The sequence below is a fragment of the Centroberyx gerrardi genome, chromosome 2, assembly GCF_048128805.1.
Source record: "Centroberyx gerrardi isolate f3 chromosome 2, fCenGer3.hap1.cur.20231027, whole genome shotgun sequence".
Taxonomy (NCBI): domain Eukaryota; kingdom Metazoa; phylum Chordata; class Actinopteri; order Beryciformes; family Berycidae; genus Centroberyx; species Centroberyx gerrardi.
This window is the reverse complement of record NC_135998.1, coordinates 16910296-16931894: the sequence shown is the minus strand read 5'-3', so window position 1 is coordinate 16931894 and position 21599 is coordinate 16910296. Positions and strand designations below refer to the sequence as shown.

The 21599-nt window shown below is 40.9% G+C and overlaps 2 protein-coding genes across 2 annotated transcripts in view; one reads left to right on the top strand and one right to left on the bottom strand.

The window, feature by feature from the left end:
- ermp1 (endoplasmic reticulum metallopeptidase 1) overlaps positions 1 to 21599 on the bottom strand; it is a 133434-nt gene that overhangs the window by 44707 nt on the left and 67128 nt on the right. The gene's annotated exons all lie outside the window — the stretch shown is intronic.
- The window catches only part of ric1 (RIC1 homolog, RAB6A GEF complex partner 1), a 53906-nt gene continuing 36684 nt past the window's right edge, over positions 4378 to 21599 (top strand). The window contains exons 1-2 of the mRNA XM_078288286.1: positions 4378 to 5000; positions 15924 to 16031. Coding sequence (XP_078144412.1) covers positions 4860 to 5000; positions 15924 to 16031 — 249 coding nt within the window. The 5' untranslated portion in view covers positions 4378 to 4859. The remainder of the gene's footprint in view (positions 5001 to 15923; positions 16032 to 21599) is intronic.

Genomic DNA, 21599 nt, shown 5'->3' with positions numbered 1-21599 from the left:
TAATTACTTGGCCTAAATGTAATTATTTCAAATACAAATCTTTACATTATGTCAAATAATGAAAAAATTGTGGGTGTTCTGGTGGCTTAGCGTTTGAATCTGACCCATGACCTTTTTCACATGTCATTCCTCTCTCTCTCTCTCTCTCTCTCTCTCTCTCTCTCTCTCTCTCCCAATATCTCTATCTACTTTGAAATGTCAAAGGTGAAAATGCCCCCCCAAAAAATAATCTTATTAAAAAAAATATTACATTAATACTGAAAATCAGTCAACTTTAAATAACACTTGTTGAGTGTGATCATATACATAACATCTCCGAATTTGTCGCCACTACCACACAACTCCATGCCGCTGGAGCGCAAACTATCAGCAGTGACAGCAACTAATTCTTCTCTCAAAACCCTTGACTGTTGAATCGCAGTCTTTAGCACGTTTTGAATTTGCATGGCGATTGTTTAACTGAAACTCGGGAGGAAGACATCAATGCACTCCAATCCTCAGCCGCCCACTGATGCCAGCCGCAGCTGCCCACGATAATTGCTCACTCACCTGATCCCTATCCCTCTGACCACCTGTCCAGCAGTATATAAGCTCCAACAAACCGACATGCCCCCAGGCCACGACTCCAGGACATCCAAGTGATGTCCTGCCTCATGAATGGGATCCCGCAGATTATGTCTTGGGAGGAGGGTGAATTACCATGAATGTTCTATTAGAAATATAAGAGCTGAGGGAGTCTAGTCCTGTGTCTGAAATGCCAACCCAATGTTTAGAGGCAGTCAAGTAGAATTTCCTTTTCCACTGAGATCTAAAAGAACGAAAATTACACTGTCTCTTGCATCACTTATTTGTTATTTGTGACCTTCAGGAGAGCAGTCTAATGCCAGAGTGGAATTTCTCAAATATGTTATTAAAATAAAAATAAAAACATCAGTTTGGAGAGAACGGGTTTCTCGAGAACTTCAGATAAAAAGGTAAATTTGGAAGTAGGTGTGTAATTATTTAAAATTGTGGGATTCAAATTGGGTTTCCTGAGTAAGGACTGAAGCACCACATGCTTATTAAAACTGGACGTCAGTGAGCTGTTAACAGTAGATATGATGCTAGGGCCCACAGTGTTAAAAACTTTTCTGAGGAGTTTGATTGGAGCAATATCAAGCGGGCAGGTGGAAGGCTTCATGTCTACACCAGGAGTACAAGAGAGATGGGCTCAAAACAGCTCTATGCCGCAGAATTATCTGGGGTAATAGACAAGTCCTGGACAAGGGGTGAAATGTGACCCTATATATTCTACCTATTATGGTGAAAATCACACTGTACCAGAAAGGCCTTCTTAAAGGTAACTAGGGGAGGAGGCAGCAACGGAATGAATAACTTTGAAAAGGACTTGGTAGTTCTTCTGGTAGTTCTTAGAGATCATGTCAGAAACAGGTCACTCTTGCATCTTTAACTGCCTATTGATAAAACTGTATAAAGTTTTGTTACTTGTTAGCTTTCCATTTATGCTTGGCCTTAAGGTATTACCTCTTTAGTAGTATACACATGTAGACTTCGGGTTTAGATTATTTGATTTTTGTGATGTGCAATAGTATCAAGAATGTTCGACCACGTGTTGCTGAAAAGATGAACTAATCCCCTTGTACTTTGGAGGAGAACATCAGAGGCAGTAATAATCCAGGGTGATGCCAGAAAAGAAAACTTCCTTGTAGAGCGAGAGTGAGCCACAATGCATTGGTTAGCGGTTAGTAAGAGGGAGCAGTTGAACATGAAAGTATTGGCCTTATGGTCAGATACACAAAAGTCCAACATTGTACAAGATAATACCATGGGAGAACACCAAGTCAAGGGAGTGCCTTAAAATATTCTGTAAGATTCATAAACTCAGAAGCAAGTAAGTTATTCTTATCATAATAATAACTATCAGAAAGGCTTCTCATCAGAAATATAACATCAAATCATTAAGCCAAAGTGAAGCTTTAATAGGTATACTGGACTTCCACTCCAATAGCATTCTCCTACATCAGGGACAGGCAACCATATGTTACAGAGGGCTGAGAGTCTGCAGGTTTTCATTCCAACCAAACACTACAGCAGGGGATTTCACTGATTAGTTCCCCCTCTCTGGTTGAAGGTGTGCTAATGAGTGAATTCAGCTGCTGTCGTGTTTGGTTGGAATGAAAACCTGAATAATCTCGCACATCCATGGCCCATGGTTGTCCCTACCTGTCCTGCATGCTAATAGTGAGGCAAAGACAGTGAGATTCGTTTGTGAGTTTCTTTCCTAACCCAATAGCTGAACACTGTTTGGTACACCAGGACTCAGGCATGATGGCTTTTCTTGACAAACCACAAACTACAGACATTAGCCGGGTTCATGAAGCATGTGGAAGGGGAAGGGAGACATGGAGGTCTGGTGCATCAGGGAGAGGGAGAGTGCGGGGAACAAACTTCTGTCAGCCACCAGGATGGTTGCAGATGACCCTCAGCTGCACTCAGTGACAAACAGATTCGGGCCTTTATGTGACTCTGCCCCCCTTCCCCTGGCAGCCTAGTGTGGTGGTCACTGGCCTTGGTCCTGAATCCACATGGGTGGAGGGGGCAGCCTCCGCCACTGTCCCAGGTGCTGCTCCGCTGCCGATGCGGTTCCCTGGGGAGCGCTGCGAGTCCTATATGTCCCACTGTCCCAGTGGTGAGGAACCATAATCCTGCCATCTCTGTCTATATCAACAGTTTCAGAGACTGTTTTGAAGATGCAATAGTAGACCAGTAATCACTTAATAGGGGACAGGACCAGGACTTCTGAGTTCTGCTGGGGCACTGGGCCACCTGCCATGGCTTTTCCACACTGGGTCATATTGTGGACAGCCTGACTTTAGATAAGTAAATGCAATGCAACACTTTGAACTGATTAACACTAAGCCGTGCAGAAGGAGTAATCCCACTGATTTACACACCCAGGTTTTCTCTGATATTTCCCCCTGATCTTGGTGCTTTGTATGAGAAGGTTTGACAAGAGCCCAAACAAAGTGACATGGCTGAAAGTAATGGAATAAACTAGAACAGGGCAGGTCGTATTTTTAAGAAGGTCACTGAAGTTTGCAAAATTTCCATCAATATAAAAGTAGTTGTATTTCGTAAGGCCCAACCTCTGCCATGGAGAAAAAGTACAGTATATTCTTGCCAGGTTAAAGAGTTGTTTATTATAAATGGGGCCTTGGCTTGAAAAAGTTGTAGTTATGACCATGAATGAATGCAATGTAACGTAGTGTAGGGTTGGACATTAGGTGATGATGTCACCTCATCTTCTTTGTACACCATGTCTCTCAAAAAATGAAAGTGCGATCCAGCAAAAGATCACAGTTTATTAAGTCAGAATGTGGTTGTATTGTTATGTGATGTTTTTATTCTTTAGGATGTGATTACCTCAGTTAAAGTTGGTGAGTTTTGCTATAAATCCAAATTGGAATCTTAAAAAAAAAAGCAATCATAAAATACTGTAATATATCTGTCCTTGCTGTTTACTCCAATAAATGAGGGAGGAATAAAATGATGGAAGCTAGGTTTTCTAATCACATATGGGGAAAACAAAAGCAGAAGGGGGTATTCCCACTGGTGCAAACATACTCTCTCTCTCTCTCTCTCTCTCTCTCTCTCTCTCTCTCTCTCTCTCTCTCTCTCTCACTCTCATACACACACACAAACACACACTGCATGTGCGTGTATGATTGTGTGCCTTTGTGTAGGTCTGTGTGTAGGCACATGAGTATGTCTTGTGTAATCATATTGCTAACATTAAAATAATTTGAAAAGAGAACAAAAACTGTAAAAATAAATAAATAAATAGCTATGGGAAAATTACAATTTAGGAAAACAAAAGGCAACCCTTGATATATTGTGTCTATTTGATGAACACCAGTGGAAATTCCCTAATAAAAAAAAAAAAGATCACTATAATATTCCTATAATAGTCCTACAGTGACATGTGGTGCTCAATAATAAATATGCCTATAGGTTCTTATATTTTTACTGTGATATTTGTATCATATCCTCTAAAATTTAGATTAAGGTGGTCCTTTTTCATAAGGGTGAGAGACAGAGTAGCCTGTTGTTGTAGCATGCATGGGAGTGTTAAAATGTACTCAATTACGCATTTTTCCACTGATACACGTGTATGCTTTATGTTTATATGTGGGTCAACAAGGCTCTGATGCAGTTGTGTTTAACTGGTAACATGCTGTTAGGAAATGTATCACCGCCTGATGTCAGCATCGAGCCATCCTGTTTTTAATTTAACGGGAAAGTGACGTCAGATGTCAACATCTCGTTCGACGCAAACTTCTCCGTTGCAGCCAATCAGATTTGAGTCAGACAGACTCGGTAAAGATGGCGTCGGTGAGACACACAGAGGAGAGGACTGGATGCTCTACCGTTATTAAAAACAAACATTGCTGGGTTGGATATCGTAAGAATTGACACAGCAACGAGATCGAAGGTTAATCGACCAACTGTCCGTCACAGGACGCTGTTTTTCGCGCCGTATGATTTCGTTGCAGACCTCGCAGAGCTTTGTTTCGGTCAAACAGTCCGTGCCTTGGACAGCTCATCAGCTTCAAGTTGGCAAGCGAATGTTAGCCTGGCTAGCTTTTTAGCTCCATCGGCTACTTGGACCTTTTCGGCATTCATGGATTGATAGCTTGACCAGTGTCAACGTTGGACTGCATATCCTCACCTAAAGTGTTTTTTACACGACCAGCCGCTCATGAGCCACACGGATTAAAATCACTCTGTTTTGGGAATAAGGGCCACTGATCTGGCATTGCGACACTGTTTTGAGTGTCGAGTTGGAGTGACTGGCCGTCATGTATTTTCTAACTGGCTGGCCCCGGAGGCTACTTTGTCCGCTGAGAAGTGAAGAGGAGCCCTTTCACATCCAGCCCAGCTCCCAGAGGTTTTACTTCGCCGTGTTGTCGGAGACCCAGCTCAGCATCTGGTTCAGTCGGGTAAGCAGCTGTAGCGCTGGTCTGGTCAGCGATGCTAATTAACTGTCCGAAAAACAATGCGTGGTACTTGTATGTGCAAGCGTGAGTATGTTGCATACAGTTGCGCTAAACATGCTGCACTTCTGCTGTCGCGTCAGTTGGTTTTTAAATGCGTTTTACTGCTGCCTCCGCGATTATGCATCCATAAAGCTAATAAAACATAGTATTGGTGTTTCTAACCGTTGCGGTGCAGCGGTCAGTAGCCTGAAGATATTCGGATAGTAACTTTACATTTTAACAAACTGTGCCCCCTACAGCTATTCTGTGCATGGCAGGCGACATTGTTATGCATTGAAGCTATTTGAGTATCCGTATACGTGTGAGTTTTCACAAAGGCATAGCGTTACGTTGCATTTGAAAGGCTTTTCATGTACGTCATTCCTCTCCTGTACTCATCATTCATAACAAAGGCCTGGACTCTCATCCCCTCAGCCTCCGTGCCTGGAGTCTACCTGATGAATACTTTGTAAGACCCCCGCTAGGAAAGACAGGGGGCAGTTTACACACATCCACCACTAGTAAGGTCAACCATTGTCCCAGGCACTTAACCATGCCATTGGTAACACTGCTATTTTTAACAAGTGCCTCAAATCCAGCTTATCAAGTTCAAAGTTTCATTTACTATTGGCACGGGACTCCACAAGTGTTCAAAACAGTCACTCACTGACCTAATGTGGTGTATTATATCATGACAACCACTCAGCCTTAATCCAGGGGCTTCCAGCCTCTTCTATCAGGTTATTAATTTAGGTAAACAATCTTGCCAGCCCAAAATTTAAAACCCCCCCCTGTTTTTTTTCTTTTTCTGCTCCAAGATTGTAGAAGTCCAAAGTGTAATTTCATAGTGAAACCAAAAGGCAAAAGTCCAAAAGCCATTGCTGGATGGTTCTCATTTCAGCGTGGTATTACTACAGGGTGAAGAATTTTTCTTGGCTCTTTACATGGGATCTTGATCAAGGCCGGGAAAGCCTGCTTTGATCAGTCGTATGGTATCGAAGTCATAGTGGTGGTAGTCCTACTGTGCTATGGTGTGAGTTAGGAAACGGCCCTCAGTTGTATATAGGCTACTCCCTAATTTGTTTGAATCGTCCATATTATGCAGTTCCTATACGGTTATCAAGCACATTGAGCACATTGTTTATGGCAGTCTGTGTTCCACACAGCTTGTATATTGTTGAACTGCAGCAACAATGGTTCAGGGTCACTGTTTACCTCCCTACGCCCACACAGGAAGCGACCGTATTTTGCTTCCCCTCTTTCATCCTCCTTGAGAACCTTGCCTGCCTGCCTGTCAGTATCAACAAGCGGTCCAGGAAAAGGTTCCTCTCAGGAATGTCGATTGGAGCAGCTCCTTCCTCTTGACATGCACCTTCACATCTGTTAGATCCATTATGTTGGCCCAGTTCACCGTCCAGCCCCACTCCAAACACAGGGATGTAGGGGAGGGTGTACCCACCTACACTCAGTTCACCCACCTTTTTATTTGCCGAATACAGTTCACCCACCTTTTTTAGGGTGACGTGTCTTCAGCAGGTAAATTCATACATCATAGTAAGAGGGATCAAACTGATGTAAGTTATATGAAGACAGTCTTTTAAGGAAACAGAGTGTGTTTTTCAGAAAATAGAACTGATTTTTGTTCACATTGGTGGATGTTAGCCTCATGATTACCTGCAGGCACTGATTCAACATTTGAAAAGGGTTGATGAGTATTTGCAAGGAAATCACAATAGCTCTACTTTGTCTCAGCATATAGGCTAGGCTAAGTAGAATGTTATGCCTATTACTTTAGAGGCTTGGTTTGGGATTTTTTGACAGTAGTTCTTTTAAATTACTCTTCCCTATTGCTGCTGTAACACCCCTAGTGGCTGCCACAAACAATGTGTGTTGCATAGTTGCTGGAGCTTCCAGTTAGACATTTGGTAGGAAGCAAAAATAAATATTGTGGCTCTGACTTGGGCTGCGAAACCATTCTCCACACAAGCATCACACCCCACACAAAGAATGCATGAATACAGGGATTAGAGTTACTGTGTTCAAATATCTCATAAAAATGTGTAAGTTTGTTAAATGCATCGTTTTTTCTGCATAAACGGCATGATTTAACACCTTTATCTGACTGAAAAGTGAAAATGAAAGAAAAGCATGTCAGGTGATACACAACCACATATCATTCATTGTTTTCTCTGCACTTAACATTTTAGAAGTTGTGTGATTGCAGGGCTACTGTTAATTTAATTAAAGTCAATGTAGATTAATAGAAATGGGAAAAACAAGCCTTTGCAAAACTGCTGTTTTGGAATATTCAGCATGGCAGTTTTCAACAATTAAACAACAGAGACAGCGTTCTGTTTATGTTTTACCTCATTAGTGTGTCAGTCTTTGTATCTATTTATCTGTCTGTCTGTGTGTCTTTCTTATTTATTAATTTTTGCACTTTCTTGAAAATTATTTGTGGGCATAATATACGGAGAAGTCATCTCTGTAGGCAAACACATTAGCCAGAAATGTAAAAAAAAATAGGATTTTTTTTGCAGATGATTTAATTGGCATATAAGCAGATACACTATTTTTTTGTTATAAAAGCCTCTTAACATGGATATTTGGGAGTGCTTTTTTGCAACATGTAGAAGTGTATCCTAAAATCTAAGAAAATGTGTTGGATCATGTTATTCTCAGTCTGTCAAGATTCATATCACAGCATAACATGATGATGGTATCAACACAGATACCAGCCTACTGTCCACTCCTGGCTACTTGTGTCCTGCATGTTTCTCCCCTCACTTCATTAACGCCTCGGCAAATTGCTCAGGTCACTCTGTGTGAATGCAGGTGATTGTAATTCTGCCACTTCTTCTTCCCGCTTCTTTGCCCCTGTTGCTCTGTCGTGTTTATCAGCCATCATTTCCCCCCCAGGTCTGTCCTCTATAATCCCATCTCTCCTCGGTCAGTCCAGCCCTAGCCGGGCTAGTTCAGTCGAGGCGCTACCGCTAATCCGTGTAACACAGCAGCTTAGCCTTGTAGTTGCTCTGTTCTGTCACCCTGCCACCCTGACACAGCTGTGTGGGTGGGATGGTAAACTGCTAGGGATGTCTAGGAACAGAGGGACAGAGTGTGTTGGTGTGCAGGCTCCGTGTGCACCATGTGTGTGTGTGTGTGTGTGTGTGTGTGTGTGTGTGTAAGCATGACCCACAGTGGGGTCAGTGTGTGAGAAATAGAGTGTGTGTGTATGTGTGCATGTTTGCATGTATGTGTGTGTGTAATCCTTAACGCTCCCTTGGGATTTCTTCAGTTACACTGACTGACTGAATGTAATTGTGGCAGAGCATGGGAAATGGAGATGGGGGGGAATTACACGGGCTCAAGTCACTGTGTCCTTGCAAGCCATCTCGGTTTGAGCTCGGTTGAAATGCTGTTGTGTAGCCTACTGGTTGTTTATATGGGGTAAACGACATTTGGGATGTTGTCTTCATGCAAGCTCAGGCTGCACAGATGATTAAATTCTTTGGGACCGGTCTTTTCTGTATGCTTGTCTGCCTCTATGTCTGTCTATCAGGCTGTCCTCCTGCCTGCCTGCAGGGCCCGGTGATATACTGAGTTTTCCAGTTTGAACAGTATATTTTAAAGAGCAAAATCCAAAGTTACTGTCACAAGATTTTACAGAGTCCTAACAACAACAACAAAAAAACAGCAATATTTCCTAATTATTTCACTAGCTCCTCACATTTAATGCTGATTCTGTAAATGTGATGTGTAACAGATGTTTAGAAATGCCTGATCCAAAGTCACTTAACAGCTATCAGTGAGAACTGTTGTGAAATTTGAAAGATTAATCTGAGAAATGACAACAAGGGAGCATGGTGGGAGAAAGGATCGAAATTCCTAAGAGAGTAAATGTGAGTGTTTTGCAGGTGAAGGGCTTTGAGCAGCGAGGCCAAAACTAGACATCCACTGGTACAGTTCACTATCAGTGCAGCTGCAAAGACAGAGTTGAATGGTTTTGCTCAGGCGGAATCCACAAGCACATCCTCCCAATGTGTGACATCATCTAAAATTATTTGCATATTGGAAGAGAATTATAGGAGTTGTGTTAAAAGTCAGTTAGGGTGTGAAGAATTTAAGTTAAATTTCCACAGTAATATCAGAATCTTTAATTTCCTTTTATTAATTAGGTACATACAATAAAGGACATAATAGGCTACATGATTTGTAGGAAATGATTTTCGATGTTTGATAGAGAAGAGATTGATAGAGGAGAGTGAGTCTCACCCCTGGCAGCCGGACCTGAATTTGGCTCTTGAAGGTAAACTGAAACAACATGAACTCGGTGAAAGTAATGCCATCTGTAAGCTTTGCCATTTGTTAGTAAAATACTGTGGTAACTGGTAACGCATCAAATTTATCCATGCACCTTACTCCACTCAGGTGTTTCCCAACAGTAAAATCTGACAGAACTGAGCCTGTTCACCAGTGTGTGTGTTTACATTTGCCTCAGGTTCAGCTCACTAGAGCACAAAGAGTTGTGCAGTTTCAGTTTGTGTTTACATGTTATTACAAGTTATTTTATTGCACTGTAGCACACAAGAGTGTCACCTGTTTACATTTAATTTGCCTGATAATGAGGAATATAAATATTAATATCAGCCTTTGGCTCAATTGCTCTTCTTAAATCATATCAACAATGCAGATAATCATACTGTCATAATACTAAAAGATGAACTCTACTTGTTTGTACCAGTTCACTGCAAATATTACTATATAATATCAATAGTATGAAGTATCAAATTGTGTAGTAATAACATCATATCATGGCCCACAGCACTGAAATCGAATCATATTGAAATTTTAATAGCAAATGCGAGCAAAACAGTCACAGTGAACAAAACAGTTAACATGTTTAATTTGAATTACACTGATAATCTGTGTTCTGTTATGATTTCAGCTTTGTTTGTTTTGATCATGAGATACCACATCATTATTTCCCAGAATATGGAAAATAATGTTTCACACAGTCCAGTAAACAAGTCAAGTCAAGCAGAAAGCCTGTAGGTCAAGCAGCAGTCGATGACAGTGTGTGACAAGGAAACAACAAAAAAATCTGCCAAATACCCTTTAGACCTGTGGGACATACCGGTGCAAGAAAAGTGTCTCTTAAAGATCGCAGTGCCTCGCGTATGAAAATTTCTGCCTGTTTGAAGTCAGGACCCTTTGGCAGTGTTGTCATTGGCATGGTATATGTTTGAGCTTGAACTGAAAAAAAATGATGAAGGTGGTCCCATCCTCATGCAGTGCCACATTCAGCCTTTCTTATTGGTTAGCTTAGTCACAGCAGATTATTGTAGCATTTCCTTCTGCCCAGGCATAACCAGACATTGTTGAAGAAGTAATGGTGTATAACAGGCTTCTAGTTCATTTCCTTCCCTCTTTCTCTCTCCCTTCCCTCTTTCAATTTCAGTTCAATGGGTGCTTTATTGGTATGACAGAGATTCTATACATTGCCATCGCAGTGTACTGTATAGCTATATACTGTACAGTGGTCTTCATTCAGTGATTCTGCTTATTTCCCAGTATGTGAGACAGCATTTAACAAATTGTCCACCTAATGTTGCACATTGAATCTCTTTCTGTCTCACTCTGTCTCACACTCTCAGATTTCCTCACTTGACGTGACCAAACCCGGGGCATGTTCATGACAGAAAGTAGAAAAGTAGGAAGAGTGTCCTAGAGTTCATCTTGCGTAGCATCACTGAGCTGCCACAACGCTGACCTGCTAATTGATTAGTCGTGTTTGAGGTTAGATCCCCAGCATCGTTTAGATCCAAATTTAATCATATAAGCTGCTTCTAATGTGATTTTTTTTTATTTTTTGTGACTGATGGAATACCTAAAGGGGTTGTGTCTGATTATCATCTGTGATAACTCCTAACAAAGAGAGAGGCTGTTTCTCTCTCTTTCAGCCCACTGAGCTAGTTTCTCCAGTGCACAGTTTTCATTGCCATTAGGCTATAAAGTTTTAATTCTAGGAAAGTGACACTGAAGGATCTTGCTCTCACGTTACAACGATTGGGTACGAGGTCTAATGTAGCCTAGCTTGAGTTACATGAGATAATGTCCTGCTTTTGTTACCTGAGTATAGCGAGTGAGTCTACAATGTCCTAGTTTTCATGTAATATCAAGGCCTGCTACATATTCCGTTGAAAACAGAATGACTTAAAAAGGTAGAAGGACTAGCATGGAGTTTAGATAATTTGGCTTTGGAATGATTACATCCTTCTACTTCATATATAACTTCCCTTTTCCTTCCTTGTCTGGGAGAAGTAAATCATCTGAATCGAAACAGGTCACCGGACAAACAAACAAATCATATGTTTACCAGTTTCAGTATCTTTGCTGCTTGTCATGAAATAACACAAATCAGAGGCCAGACAACTCTGGAGAATTCCTCTGCAGCGTACCTTCCTGCAAGCTCTAAGATCTGAAATATCAGACACACTCTTGTTCTGGTGTCTTGTTCTGTTGGTTCATTTAACTGTGTTAACTTTTTATCTTTAACCCTGTAGCCCAGACTGAAGCAATAGATTAACTGTACATGCTTGTGTGTAATTTTAAGCTTGATTAGCCGTGTTTCAGCTTAAAATTTTTTTTTATTTATTTCCCTCTGCCCGTTACTTAATGATAAATGCAGATTTTTTTTTTCACACATTACTCCAGTGTTGTGTGATAATTGCATGCAACTTACTTAAAGGAAAAATCCACCCTAAAACACTTTAACACTGTTGAATCAGCTATTGGTGAAGTAGCTTGCATTTCTGGGTCAGTTTGGGTTGGCGTATTATTTTATTTTTCAGCTATCCAAAACATCAAAGCAATGACAGCTAGCACTATCACTAGCACTATTGCTGTTGCTCTCTCCGCCTACATGTAAAAACTGGAGTAAAGTTAGCTTGATATTGGCTATTTGTAAAGCAAACAAGTAAAAGCACACATGAATATATTTGTGATTACTGGAAGATGGAGAACAATTTAAAACCAATGGTTTCAGTATTCAAGAAAATATTTTTCTACTGTATGAACATATTAAAATTTCAATAGCTTGTTTCCCATATGAACTGGAGATTGCATAAGAAAAATATTTTCTCAAATACTGAAATAAGTGGTTGTAAATTATTCTGCCTCTTCCAGTAATCACAAATATATTCATTACTTTGTTTTTACTTGCTTACTTTACATGTTATTGAAGGAGGAAAAACGCATATCCACAGACTATCAAATGTCAAGGTAACTTTACTCCGGTCACAGCACACGTACTCCAGTCACAGGTAAATGGAGCAACTTCAAGCCTGTTCTCTGGGAATTGTTGAAAGGCATTCTGGGAAATGTAGGAAATCACCAACTGAAGTAGAAGCAGACAAGGCAGGTTGAGGGAAAGTGGATACAACAAAAAGATAAAGTACAACACTTGATCACAAAATAGCTCCTGGAATACACTGAACGTCACAGATTGATGATACATAACACTGTAAGAGTATCTGAGGGTGGGATTTTCCTTTCAAACACAGTGGGTTTCATTTCAGAATGAAATGCTGAGGACAGATTAGGCTATTAAAAAAACATGAAACTCAGGTGATAAATGGCTATCAGGACACACTTACAAATTAACACAATGTTGAAAATACACAAGCCATGCCACTGCCTTTTTATTTAAAGTCTGCCAGTGGGGTTTCCTTCACTGCCTATATGTAACTAATAACTATCATTATGAGACTTGTCTCGGAGGGAAAGCTCAGCAAGAAATAGTGTAGAGCAACAGTTTTTGTTTTGACATTGCTACTGTACTGATTTTTCATTTTTCACTGCTTTTGCATTCAGAAGAAATGCTGACTTGTATTTTGGCTGTTTTTCCCCACACAGAGGCAAAATATCAGCTTCCCAACATGCTATAATTGATGGATTCCCCGGCCAAGTTTGAAATTATCCCACATTTGGAGCGAGGTTGGGTGTTAAATTCATGCCCAGTAATAATCTGTCTTATTAAAGGTATATTAAGTAAGATTTTGACTGTCTCAGAGCATACAGTGATGATAATGTATCTGTGGGGTGTTTGATAAGGTTGTTGATCAATGTCAATGACTCATTTTATGGCTTGTACTTTGTTTTGGAACAAACCTCCCTCACATTTCAGCTGCTCAAAGATGGAGAATGGTGCAACTGTGCAACACATTTTGTTCTCAAGCTAAAAAGCAAATGACAAAGCAGTATTATTGTACATTGTGATATGTTACCTCAATATAAATTTCTGCTCTAATTAGCAAGCGTTCTTATAATATTGTGAAAATATAACTTCATCATATTTGTCAGTTACAGGCTACTGTAAGACCAGTTGATGTTGGTGCAGTTCCTTGGTCGTCAGTAGAGGTTGATAAAAGTCCTAAATAACTTAATGCCCCTTTAAGGACTTGTTTGGCTGCAGTTAAACATAGTTATTGTTTCTGGTGGACAGGAGCAGACAACAGATGCAGGCTGGAAGTAGATTAAGTTCAACGTTGTGTTAGGGGATTGGAATGAACTGATGGTGATGATTGTTTCTGTGATCCAGACAAATGTCTGCCTTAGTGATTCAGGGGTAGAGGCAAATTCAGGCCACTGGCCACTGTCTAAGTGTGTGTGTGTATGCCTGCCTGCCTGCCTGCTTGTCTGTCTGTCTATCTCAGGGAACAAACTGTAGTGTGAACGCTCAGGGAGAAATATGAATGTGCAGATTTAACCACATCAGTGGCACCTGTTTGCCACCCAACCATTTTCCCCCTATACTCTAAATTGTAGCCTTGTCACAGCATTGCACAAAAATTCCTGCCTCATTTCTTCATAATATGTTTTTTGTTTTCTGGTGTAACTACTACAAGTTATATATTGTAGCGATTAAGTCAACATCACATGGTTAGAATTAGCTGTTTAGCAGCAGCTATGTAACACAGCCATTTCATCCTTTCAGAAGAGTGTTTTATTTGTACAGCTTGTTTGCCAGAGAGCCACCGTTCGTGGCAATGAAATGATTAGCAACAGGTTTCTCATCCAGTCCACTAGCTGGCAAATAATGACTGTCATAAATGTTAACATGCTTTCCAGCACTTCTGTTTCCTCATGTTTTTCTATTATTTATCCCAATCTTCTGCTGTACTTCCTTGGTGTCATTTATTGTGTTAATCTCCTGTATTTCAGAATATGTCTCATTGATAGCTAGTTTATATTAGCTAGTGCTAGCTAGTGTATTTGCAGTAGTTGTTTGAAGTGGTGAATTGTGCATCACATCACACTTTCCTGTTCAGGATTAAATGTAGGGTTCATGTGGGCTCAGGAGATAGGTATAAAATCTTGCCATATCAATTAATGGTCTGTGTCCAGCCCTAAAAAACATACATAAAAGAAAAGGAAGGATTTTTTTCAAATTAAAAATACATTTTTCTACAGCATTTCCCCTAAATCCTTCAATTTTTAAACCCAGATTGTGTGATTTTGTTTGATTTTTGCAGAATGGTCAACATAGAGTCCTGTGTGGAATTTGGCCCTGATTCAGCTGAACAGATTATGTGTCACTGGTAGTGTGTTGCTGCGTCCAGAGTTTGTCTGTGTTTGTTTACTCTTGGATTGCCTCACCAGTCTCAATGTCAGAGCAATTAAAGGGGCATTGCACTCCAAAATAAAAAAAATTGTCTGTTGTTTTCCTGGCCCCGATGGCCTGACATCAGTCCAAGAATCATTCCATCAGGTCTCAATTTTGGCTTTTTGGTTTAAATTGAATCGGCAGGGTAAATTACAACGACCTCAAATGGACAGGAAAGATGTAGTCAACACAAATTGTGAATTCAGACCATAATTGGACTTCTTTGCATAATCTCTGAACTGGTATGAAGAAAACATATTGATTCATTGAGAGGAAAATGTTAAATGGAGCCCATTCAACAACACTGTAGCTCTGTAACACTGCTGATCCAATTTCTTCAGATGTGAGAAACAGAAGGAACTGGGGAACTGGGGGTCTGATGCTAAATCAGCACTTTTCTCTGCTTCCTTTTGTCTCACAAGTGAGCTGGATTATTGAAGAGGTTATTATTATATTTCACCAGACACACACAGACCCAAACCTCTTGTTGGGATGCAACTTCACATTAGTTGTGGGTGATATAGCCTGAATTTCATATCACAGCATTTTCTTTAAATTTTTGTTTCCACACCTGGTGATGACAGTCGCGCGACAAAGTTTGCAGATGATAGTTTTCTGTTTTTATAACCTAACCATGCCCACGTGATGGAGGACGCCCCCTTTTCTTAGACAATCTCTTCTTTATCTTTCTTTCATGTGGACAGAGATGAGGAGGTGCGCCCGTTTTCACTTTCACTTCCCTCAAGCCTCACGTCTCTCTCATGGGTGCTGTTTGTAAAGCAGCCCTACCCATGCATTTTCAGCAATTTTGCAACTAATGACAAACAACTTGACATTAAATCTGTAGAACGTAAATACATTCGCATGGCTAATTTTCAACCAAAGATTGTTTGCTTGCTTCCAACCTTTCTGGCTCATCCAGTGGAAATGGTATGGGCAAATCTAAACTCTAGCACAGATTTCTACCGGTGTATCGTTTCTACCAGTACACCGGTTTCTACCAGCCCACCACAACTTCACATGGTGTTTACATGTGATGGAAGGTACTCTCGTGTATGTATATGTGACTGAAATGGAGTATAAACCATATGACCTCCATATTGCCATATAAAGAGTTTTTCCCAACATGTTATTATATGTTATTGCTCTACATAGATGTCTGTAAACTGCAATATATTTAAAATCTGCATCTCCTTTCCCACATCCCTTTCCCCCACCCACAGCCCAGTGTTTTGATAGTCAGCTATATCGAGTCGGCGAAGGCGGCGGCCCAGTTTGGCTTCTACCAGAAGGCAGAATGGAAACCAGACGACTCCATGATAGCTGTGGCGGTGAGTACTCCACTCCTTCATCTCTCACACACACACACTTTACACCTGGCATTAACGTGTCTTGGGTGATCGTATTGTAATCCAGCCGCCCAAACCACCTCCAGAGGTGCTCAGGAACGCATTCTGACCACATTGAACACAAGTGTAAATGCAGCCGCGTTTTTAATCCACATACAGTAACTATGTAGGCAGAAATACTTCACCAGACTGGACTTCGTTCTCGCATCCATTCAGTCCTCTGAACAGCGGTGCCACTGCCCACGGCTAAAATGAAAGCTACATAAAGCAGCCTTCTCCTCTGCTGTTGTCTACGGTGTTCCAGCTGTCTAAGACGGCTTCTTCCTCTGTTTTTCGAAAAGTAAGAAAGAGTGCGTATGAAAATGCAGCTTGACGAACGCCCACCATCCTTTAAATGACCCGCACCCACAGTTGTTTCAAAGCGTAAACATCCAGGCAGGAAGTGATGTAGGCGGTGGTGTGAATTTTGCATGAGAAAATGCAGTCGGATCGAAATGTGGACAATGTAGACACATATTAATGCCGAATGGAAATGTAATGCAGCTAAATCATATTCTGATACAATCCGGATATGAGAGGCAAGCTATACCAGGTGTAAAGGGGTCTCTCTCTCTCTCTCTCTCTCTCTCCCCCCTCACTCTTTCTCCCCTCTGTCTTATCTGTTATCTGTTTGGTTTTCTCTCTGCCCCCTGGACCAGACCTGCCTGGGAATCAGCTCTCACCGTTTTGTTTCTACTTTGTTTTGTTTCTTGATTTGGTGCAAGCACAGTTTGACTCGGTGACTAGAAAATGCTTCAAGAATCGATCACTGGCAGTAGGACTCTATCAGGATCCTTCTTTGTTTTTTTAAGGACAGTGGGTGGTCCACCCACCCTTTTAGTATTTCATATTTATTTAAACAGTTGGAAACACACAAGACAAAGTTCTGGTGGGATTCGTTCCTAGACCAACAGGGACACGTGTGGCTCCAAAGGTGGAGGACTTAACCTAACCTCTGGACATATTGCTATAAATTTAAATTATAAACGTCCTGAAAGAGCACAGATGTAGATGTTGATGATCTAATATAAGGTGGTATAGCCAACTTGCCATAGTTAATCAGAGTACTAGTAAGCACACATTGAAGGGTTCAGGAAAAGACTTGGAAGCTGTACTACTGTGTACTACCTGTGGGATTGGGGATAAAATACATTTGCTAATATGAAATTGCATCATAGGCCATAAGTTTATACATTTTGTACAAACACGTGTGGAATGTATTGGGGTTTTTTTTTATGGAGTCTACACTCCAAGAACATTTAATACCTCCAAAAGTACAGTAACAACATTCTTTGGTGTGTCTCACCACTGCCATTAAAAATTATGTTAGGTAGAGTTGGGAAGCGAAACCCACTTGTTGCTCCAATGTTTCCAGAACGATGCGTGCGAGTTTCTGTGAGGATTAGTGATCACAGGGGAGCAGAGTGTGTTCAGTTCTCCGGCACAGGAGCAGCTTCACTTGTAGCTGAAGCGCGCAGCAGTAGAACGAGCGTGACAAATGTCGAAAGTGTGGCTACGCTTCCATAAAGAGTTTAGTTTGTCCTCTTTATCGCTTCGCTGCTATTGTGCTTCAGATACAAGAAAGCTAGAGAGCTGAACTGAACACACTCTGCTCTGTAAGCTCACTACATCTGTTACAGTGTGCAGTTGTGTGATGTGTGTACAGTTTTAGATGCTGGAGTCATTTTGGAGTCAAAATAGAGTATTGTGAGAAGCACAATAATGAAACAGTATGGTAGGAACAGTTGATAATGTTTTATTCATTGTAATTTGGGATTGGTAACAGAACTTGAATTGATTTCAGTTACAGATTTAGTACTTTTGGGGTGCTACAAAAGGTCTATAAAGGTATTATATAAGAAAGGAGATAAAGAAATCGTTAAGGAATCGGATCGTTTAGAAAGAATTCAACATTAAAATTAAAATCATTAAAATCGTATCAATTCCCAAACTTAGATGCAGTCAAAGTTTAGGATCCAAAATGAACACCCAGAACACCCAAGTGCCAAATGCCTGTAAAATGTGTCTTTAGTGTATAAATCAAGAGGGGTCACCCTTCACACTGGTGTTTAACTTTTTGAGATGATGTTTGAATGCCTCAGTTAAATACAGTCTTTGGTCTCAGACTTTGTCCCTGCTGACCACCGTACGCTCTCTCTCTGACCGTGAGTCAATCAAATCAAAGCAGAACAATGCCTCTGTATCAAACAGGCTGTTGATTGGCTGCCTGTTACGCTGGCTCTGCACAAAGCGGTAGTGTCTTAACTTTTGCAAACTTTTCCTCCTGTTCCTCCGCTGCCTGGGTGTTAAAGCCGTCGTTTGGGAGAACAAAAAACGTGTAGCCCCGCCCCGCCCCGCCCCGCCCCGCCCCACCGCTCCCTCCACTAACCACCTAGCCAGTAGGAATCAGTGTTCAGATGATTGACAACTCGGAGCAAAGCTCTCCTGCTCTAGTTTGCCTTAATTGGTCAGATGCCTGAGCCACAAAATGTACTTTGAAAGCAAATAGCAGAGCAGCGGTGTTATCAATATTGCTGAGATTTTTATGTATTATCTTACTAATTTATTTTCACCCAACAAGGGGATTATTTTTGATGAAATATGAGAAAATAAAGTAAACCCACCTACAGTAGCTGAAACTAGCCTAACGTCACTTAATGGTTGATATCAAAATGTGAAACATTGTAACTTCAACAGAGAGTGTGAGTGTGAGTGTGCGTGTGCGTGTGAGTGTGTGTGTGCGTGTGTGTGTGCGTGTGTGTGTGTGTGTGTGTGTGTGTGTGCGTTTGTACCTATATGTGTGTGTGTGTGTGGGCGTTTATGCTTCAAAGTGCTCTCTTGTAATTTGAATTCTGTTTTACTTCATGATGAATTACAAACATGGTTCATTGTATAAGTGAGTAGTAGCTTAATTTGATTAATTGTATAACCCAAGTGTGTAAATACATGTCAGGTAGCTTATCTGGTTTTTTTTGCTAGTGGAAAAAGTTTCAGCCTGAAGGCAAAACGACTTACCTAGGCTTAACTGTACAAATTGGTGATGTGTAAACTGACCCTTGTCCTTGAACTCTGACCTCATTCTTACAGGTCAGGCCCTAGGCCTGGTGGGTGTTTTCTATACTGGGGAGGGATTAAAGGATTTAGCTACCTCAGTTATTCTCAGAAAAATGGGGAGGGACTCCTTTATAAAAGTAGGTATTTTGTACATGAAAACAAACTCACCTGTGTGCTGGACCCGGTGAGATGGGGGAGGGTGGGACATTACAGCTACTACATCTCATATTTTTTAAATAAGCATGAATTATCTTAACCCCGGGGTCTTCCTTCATGTCATTATAGCTGTGCCTTAGGTAAACTCTCAAGCAGACTACACAGAAATAAATGTTTGGGATATAAGCCTTCACAAGATTGTATTCAACAGGTCCTTACATCCACTGTCACGCCTCTTGAGTAAAGTCTTTCATAACAGTTGTAATTCATAATAATAACATACAATAAAATATTAAATTTTTAGTTTAGTGTAGTGTAAAATAACTGCTACTCTTATTTTAGCTAAAATGGCTGGATGTAGGTAAAAAATAATATTTTAGAAGGCCTAAAGCCAGTGTGTCAGTGAGCCAGTGAGTGAGTTACCCAACAGGCAGACCTTGTCAGTGGCAGACATCCTGACAGGAACAGGCACTTTAGTATAGGTCTGGAAGGTTGTGGATTAACACTCTTAATTGGGACAAATATAGAGCCCTTTGGCTTTGCCTTCCCACATCCTTCCCTTCTTGTCTGATTTTCATGTGGATCACAGTGAATATTGTAACAGCAGATATGATTTGAAAATCTGCAGCAAGATCAAGAGGAGCTGGAAAAGCAATATATTGCTCCAGTGGAGATGCCCTTCCATTCTTGCCTTATCGAAGCTGTTTTTCAAAAACATGTAACTACTTATGCTACGGACACGCTACAAAACTTTCAGTCTGATTTGTCCAGCCCAACTGAATATCAGGCTGTATCTGTATTGACTGGGTGGGTTTGGTGAATACAGGACCAACTGTCAGGTAGAGGTGAGCTGAAATAAAGTCAGCGGCACTCGACTTCATCATAGAAAAATACCAAAAATGCATCCCCTTTCATGGAAAGATGTCATCATAAGATGTCTTATAAGTAATGTTTATTTGAAAAAATATTTTTCCTAACCTATAGTCTGTACTCCTGAGTAGCCATTTAAGGACTGAATAAGCAAAAGGATCTAAGTAAAAGCTTTCATATCCAGATTGTGAAAATAAACCTTATGCCCTCAATCTCCATGCCTTTATTTCAGGACAGTGCAGGCAGAAAATGAACATACCTACATTAATTTGAAGTGTAAAATGCCACTATCCACGTAGCCTATATTGGCAAATTTACTGACCTTGCGTGCCCAGCTTTTACAACAGAGGTACCACAGAAGCTCATTTTCCAGGAAAAACCCTGCAATATTTGCAGATAATATTAGGGCACCAGTAGCGGTCGGAAAGAAAGAGCAGCTTCTGATGGCTTCAGGCAGCAGCCACTGTTGATTATGTTGTTGTTGTTGCTGGTTGTTGGTTGCGTGTCACTCAGCTGACCCGCGCTCTCACCACTGTACAGAGAAACATGAACCGTTGTTTCCATCTGCTGTGGCCATGACAATGGCAGCTAGTTTTCAACAGGTACAGCAGTGGTGCGGGGGTTGATTTCAGGTCGTGTGTGTCTGCATGTCTGTCTGTGTCTGATTGGACTACTGAGAAAAGAGTAGGCTATGTGTGAAAGATGAACTGAGGAAGAGAGCGAGAGAGGAATTGAGTCGAGACTGTCTGTCTGCCTGCCAGTGTTTCCATCTCATTTGCCTCCCCGGGGCAGCAGAGTACATCATCACGCAGTGGCTTATTGAGATGTTGTTATTTATTTGCGGGTGGAATGTTAAGCGCCCTTATCAGCTATAATCCCTGGTAACGAGCCTGTCTGTGTTGAACTAATGTCTTGGTATGCACTCCGAGTTTAGAGTACAAACAGACGGAGGCAGCATCTGCTATGTTAAACTGTGTTGAGGCAGACAAGGAAATCTGAAAGTAGTGCTGGTGGAATCAGGCTGTTCTTCATCATTTGATGTTTGAAAATAAATTGAAAGCTTATAACTATAAGTAGATGATAGAAGTACAAATTCAACTGATAGGTATTGCTAGATTGTGGCCTTATGATTGTCTGCTAGATTTTTTTTAAGACAATCTGGTTTTATTGCTCACCCAAAACAAATATAATATATAATATAACAACAGATATAAGGCAATCACAGTTTACTTAAGTTTTAAGTTTTACTATGATAAAAAATATCTGAGTAAGAGCCTTTTTGAAACAGCCACAGACCTGAATGCTGAAATGAGGATATGAAGTCCTGGGATTGAATGCCCCACACCCCACTTCCGCAAAATAATCTTGGGGGGGGGGAACTGAACTCCTCGGTAATTATACAGTATTTCCTCAGATCAACCTGTCATTTTC